Below are 6544 nucleotides of genomic sequence, written 5' to 3'. Positions count from 1 at the left end.
GCTCTTAGAGACGAGGAAATAAAGTGGTCAAACGGGCCCTGCCTCGCCCCTCCCTCACCACAAGGGGGAGCACGTAGCCATGTAGATACTGGCATTGTGACTTCGGCACTATGACGCAGTGACCATGCAAGGGGGATTAAGGTGGTTCCACTCCTCCAGGGTCATTTTCTTCTTCCCCTTACTTCCCGCCTGTTGGCAAGGAAAGGCCAGATGACAACCTGAAACCCAGAGAAGGCTGCAGCTGTGATCGCTGGTGAAGTCAACTCCAGCACATCCGAGGCATCAATAATCTTCCTGAGGTAGCCCTTTCTTTTTCCAATTTCCAACTCGATAGAGGGATATCTTGAAGTGCAAATCAAGCTGAGAAAAACTGGGAATAGCTGACAGCCTTTCACCACAGCGCTTTAGTTAAGGGATCCTGTTCCATCAAGACACTTAGTCATTAGCCGACCAGTTATCTGCCAAACCATCATCTGCCAACCAGTCCTCAGCCAAACAGTCATAAATCAACCAGTCCTCGGCCAACCCATCTTCAACTAACCAGGCACGAATCAAGGCATGAGCCAATCAGGCATGAGCCAATCAGACCTGAACCAATCAAGTTTACCAGACATGAAGGAAACAGTCACAAGACAGCCAAGCATAAGCTTAATTGGTATGAACCAACTAGATATGAACCAACCGAGCACAAGCCTACAGAACATGAACCAACTGGGCATGAACCAACAGGGTACGAGTGAACCACCCATGAGGCAATCAGGCACAAGCCTCCCAGACATAAACCAACCCAGCATGAAACAACCAGGCACATGGCAACTAGGTATAAGCCAATCAGACATATACCAACCAGGCCTGAGCCAGTCAGGCATGTGGCAACCAGGCATGAGCCAACCAGTCCTGGGCCAACCAGGCATGTGGCATCGAGGCATGTGGCAAGCAGGTCCAAGGCAACCAGGTACCAGCTCATCAAGTACGAGTCACTCAGGCATGAGTCAGCTAGACATGAGCCAATCAAATACAACTCTATCAGGCACTCTACAACTAGGCTTGAGCCAATCAAATATGAGTCAACTAGGTAGGAGCCAATCAGGCATGAGCCAACCAGGCACGAGTCAACCAGTCCTGAGCTACCCAGGCATGTGGCAACCAGTCCTGAACCACCCAGGCATGTGGCAATCAGGCATGAGTCAACCAGTCCTGGGCCACCCAGGCATGTGGCAATCAGGCATGAGTCAACCAGTCCTGGGCCACCCAGGCATGAACCAACCAGTCCTGAACCACCCAGGCATGTGGCAATCAGGCATGAGTCAACCAGTCCTGGGCCACCCAGGCATGAGCCAACCAGTCCTGAACCACTCAGGCATGTGGCAATCAGGCATGAGTCAACCAGTCCTGGGCCACCCAAGCATGAGCCAACCAGTCCTGAGCCACCCAGGCATGTGGCAAACAGGCCCAAGGCAACCAGGTACCAGCTCATCAAGTACAAATCAATCAGGCATGAGTCAGCTAGACACGAAGCAATCAGATACAAGTCTATCAGGCACTACACAACTAGGCTTGAGCCAATCAAGTACAAGTCAACTAGACATGAGTCAACTAGGTAGGAGCCAATTAGGCATGAGCCAGCCAGGCATGTGGCAACCCATACTGAGCCACCCAGGCATGAGTCAACCAGTCCTGAGCCACCCAGGCATGTGGCAACCAGGCATGAGTCAACAAGTCCTGAACCATCCAGGTATGAGCCAAGCAGTCCTGAGCCACCCAGGCATGTGGCAAATAGGCCCAAGGCAACCAGGTACCAGCTCATCAAGTACAAATCAATCAAGCATGAGTCAGCTAGACACGAACCAATCATATACAAGTCTATCAGGCACTACACAACTAGGCTTGAGCCAATCAAGTGCGAGTCAACTAGACATAAGTCAACTAGGTAGGAACCAATTAGGCATGAGCCAAGCAGGCATGTGGCAACCAGGCATGAGTCAACCAGTCCTGAGCCACCCAGGCATGAGTCAACAAGTCCTGAGCCATCCAGGCATGAGCCAACCAGTCCTGAGCCACCCAGGCGTGTGGCAAACAGGCCCAGGGCAACCAGGTACCAGCTCATCAAGTACAAATCAATCAGGCATGAGTCAGCTAGACACGAAGCAATCAGATACAAGTCTATCAGGCACTACACAACTAAGCTTGAGCCAATCAAGTACGAGTCAACTAGACATGAGTCAACTAGGTAGGAGCCAATTAGGCATGAGCCAACCAGGCACATGGCAACGAGTACTGAGCCAACCAGGCATGTGGCAACGAGTACTGAGCCAACCAGGCATGTGGCAACGAGTACTGAGCCACCCAGACATGTGGCAACGAGTACTGAGCCACCCAGGCATGTGGCAACCAGTCCTGGGCCAACCAGGCATGTGGCAGCCAGGTCGAAGTCACCCAGACCTGAGCCAACTAGGCCTTAGTCAACCAAAGCCAATCCAACTAGGTGAGAGCCAATCATGCACGGGCGAACCAAGCATGCATTTTCTCCAAGTAAGACCTGCAGAACCTCGAGACTGCCCAGAAATCCTGCGACTGATTAAAGAATTGGCTGCCTGTGAAGACATGCTAGATGAAGTGACGTTAACAGCAACTGATTTACTCAGAGATGGCTTTGGGAACAATCCCCTTTTCTACTGCCTGATTGCCGAAGTATACAGTCAACAAAAACCATCAGTGACCACTGGATTTGCCATGTACTATTTTACATATGATCCCTGGATTGGTAAGTTACTTCACCTAGAGGACTTTTATGTCATACAAGCTTACCAAGGTCTAGGTATTGGAGCTGAGTTGCTGAAGAGGCTAAGTCAGATAGCCATCAGAAGCCAATGTAACTGCATGAACTTTCTCGTCGTCATTTGGAACGAGGCTTCTGTTGAGTACTACACTCGTCGAGGGGCTTTAGACCTTTCCTCTGAAGAGGGCTGGCATCTGTTCAGGTTTAACAGAGAAGAACTCATGGACATGGCAAGGGAAGAATGAAAGAGGCCTCATAACAACTTGTCCCAACCTAGCCTCCAACATTTGCATGTCATCTAACAGCAGTTTGACTTTGAATGTTGTACAATACAGCAAGTGATCATTAAAAAAAAAAAAAAAAGAAAATTTCTTAAGAAACAGGTGTATATAATTAAAACATACATTTTCTATCTCATGAATTTTCTGATCTTTACAAAATTAGAAATGGTCATCTTATAATATTTTAGTAATTACTGTAGCAAAATGGAGGGAAAATAATAAATAAACAAGGCAAATAATGTTATTTCATGGCAGATTTTTTAAAAAAACATTGAATTGTATTTATTTATCATTTTTACCAGCTAAATTATAAAAACTTATTTGCACATCTTAAAAACAGAAAATTTATAGAAATTGAATCTTGAAGAAATTTATTTAACTTTTCATTATGTAAATCGAATGAGCAGAGCACCCACAGTTTCGACAAATGAAGATTAAGTACCCTATTTGTGTTGGCTAGTTCATTCTCTTTCGCAAGCCCCAATCCTACAAGAAATGAGAGGGCCCCATTCCAGGTTGAAAGACAAATCCTTTTAAAGATAGAACAAGCTAATCTGCCTCACTGAAAAAGGCCGAGAGATAAGGAGCCTATAAAGCCAAGGTGATCAGAAAATGTGTTATCCCAGACACTGAAGACAGGGACAAGAACATAAACCATTGGAACTGTGCAGGAGGTTCATAACCTGTTCTGTGTGTGATCAGAAGTTACACTTACTCATCTTATGGGTAAATGCTCAAGCCAAGTTTAAAATACAAGGAAAGCTAAGAGACCACCTCTCCCCTCGGTACCTTGAAAAATATGATGCTTCAGCTTGTAAAGTATAATTGAGCTATTAAAGAAACAAATAGGACAATAAAAATCTTCAGAATGAAGATCATTGTTCATTTTTGGAATCACTAAAAAAGTGACTTTTCCTACATATTCGGACCTTACTCATACAAAAAAAAAAAAATTTCTTATGTAAAAAACTAGAAAAATTCTAAAAATCCTGTAATATAAATTTTAAAGGTAGATAATTATAACAAGTAATGAAGTTTGTAAATACTAACATATAGAAACATTTCAAATACCAAGTTGAAAAAGCATTTATTCTGAGAGGATTTTTTTAAACTCCTATTTGCAACGCACTGTTTGGTTTTCTTTCAACCTATGATACTGAAAAGCAAAATTCTTGGATATTTTCCTTTTAGAATTTCAGAAGAGTCATTAAAATTGTTTTATGGTGACATTTTAAAATAATATTTATTTTTTGATAAAGTAAATAGTTTTTGAAATTTAAATTACAGAAAAATATAAAGAAGAAAATAAAAAATTATCTATAACCAAAGACAGCCACACTTTGCATTTTGATACTGATTATACAACTTGATTCCTGTTTTATTATTTAACATGTCATCAATATTTTCCTGTGACTTAAATATATCATAATTTAGCCATTATAAATAACACCATAATTTGAACACCTTATTGATTAAAGTTTAGTTTGTATTTTGAAAATCTCCTTAGGACTGAGTTATAATACTGAAAGAAGGAAAATTAACATTTCAAGATATTTGAGACACATGGTGGTTAATGTTTTCAAAAGCAAAGCCCCCTGTTGTTTAAAAATATTTTTCTTCCATGCTTTCAGATTTCAAAATTCTTAGAAAAGTAATAAAATATACTTAAAAGGCTAAACACCTCCTATAAGAACAAAGTTTATAGGATAATTAAAACAGTGATTAAAAAGCACTTTTATTTAAACATTATGGGTACTCTTAACATAGAAAGATTGAACTGCATGAAATATAATAAGCAAGGAAGACTTTATTCAAGACTAATGCAATATAAGTGAGAGACGAGAGATGGAATTCAACTGTCTTGAAACAAAAGGAAGAAGAGTTTTTAGGCAGTGGAATGAACTAGTGGAAAAGTACTGATGGATGTTACAGGTTAGGTTGGTCAGTGTGATAAGGCCCACTGTGTTTGTTACTTTGGAAGTTAGTCTCCTATCCTCCTACAAAGATTGGGTGATAAGATCACTATTTTTCTTGATGGCTTCATTTCAAAAGAATGACTTCCAGATCCTTAAGAAAGACACCTCCCTCACCCCAGTTGTAGAAGATTTACGTCTCAAAGGGGCAGAGAGAGAATTTACAATTCTGAGTTTTCTAAGGTAAATTAGCCATGCTGGTGGCACCACCCCTGTAGTCCCAGCTATGGGAGGCTGAGGCAGAAGGATCACTTGCAGTTTGAGGCTACAGTGAGCTATGATCATATCACTGCACTCCAGTCTGCATGACAGAGCAAGACCCCATTTCTAAAAGAATAAAAATTAAAAACAAATAAATAAATATAAACTCCCTAAGAAAAGAGAGGTCAAGGACCTAGAATCAGGAAGAACCCCATGAAAATCAAGTTGAAAGGAACATCACGGCCATCTTGGCCACACCCTGTCACCAGGTGACCACATTGCCCCTTGTACTGGATGGCTGGTTTTATGGACATGATAACCTAAAAAGAAATTGTCTGTCTTAAATACTTAAATAATAACTACATTTCTTATAACCAAATAATAAGAAACGACAATAGCTATTGTTGACTGAATTCTTCTAAAGATATGTAAATGCAACCAGATATCAAGCACTTAATTCATTTTTTCAGGTGATCTCACAAGTCTCAGCTCCATGGAGTCAAAACGCACCCCCCACCACCACCACCACACACACACACACACACACACACACACACACTGGTTTGTGATGTGAGAAGTAAACCTTCAGTGTAATAAGTCCTAAAAATGTAGGAGGTTTTTGTTATCCAGTTAGCACCTCCCTCACCCCAAATAATTTAGCCTGGAAGAATCAGTAGTAATTCAAAAGGTGAACAAGAGAAAGAAGATAAACATCCTCTTGCCTGAAAAATAAATTTCCAGTGAAATTTTCAACTACAAAGACCACAAATTATTTCAAAATTTAATTATTTAGCCCAGTAGAATCTAGAAGAAAATGTCTATTGTCAATAGCTGATAACTAGCCATGCCTCAGAATGTAGATCACAGGCAGATTATTCTAGTTAATAAAACACAAAATAACTGTTTTATATAGGAATAAATATTGGAGGGGAAAAAGACACAAAATTCAGTTTTTACATTTGGACCCAATATGTCAATAAATTACTTGAAATTTCTCTAAGAACCCATATTTGCATAAGTAAAATTTATTTTTCTTAAAATAAACTGATTAGTGGTATTTTCAAGAACAATCAAACTTCAATACTTCTTTAATCTATAGAATTTTCTACCAATTAAAATATGAATAATCTCTTAAGGTACTTTGAAAATATTAGGAACTTAGCCTACATATCTATTCCTATAATAGGCAATTCTCTTAGAACATTTCTATCCAACTGCACTACCAAACAATTCACCCATTTTCCCATCTTCATGAATTTAGCTTCACATAAAATTTATATAATATTTTTTGCAGGAATTCACCATTAATA

At 40.6% G+C, this 6544-nt stretch overlaps 1 protein-coding gene across 1 annotated transcript; it reads left to right on the top strand.

The window, feature by feature from the left end:
• The first annotated feature begins 573 nt into the window (after positions 1-573).
• Positions 574-3024, top strand: SATL1 (spermidine/spermine N1-acetyl transferase like 1). Its single transcript, XM_069489073.1, has 4 exons — positions 574-2135; positions 2238-2320; positions 2396-2471; positions 2517-3024. The coding sequence occupies exons 1-4, from the start codon at positions 574-576 to the stop codon at positions 3022-3024; spliced, it is 2229 nt and encodes a 742-aa protein (XP_069345174.1).
• Positions 3025-6544: the final 3520 nt, after the last annotated feature.

Source organism: Eulemur rufifrons, chromosome 15, assembly GCF_041146395.1.
Source record: "Eulemur rufifrons isolate Redbay chromosome 15, OSU_ERuf_1, whole genome shotgun sequence".
Classification (NCBI taxonomy): Eukaryota; Metazoa; Chordata; class Mammalia; order Primates; family Lemuridae; genus Eulemur; species Eulemur rufifrons.
Note: the sequence above shows the minus strand (reverse complement) of the source record. Positions and strands in the feature narration are given on the sequence as shown.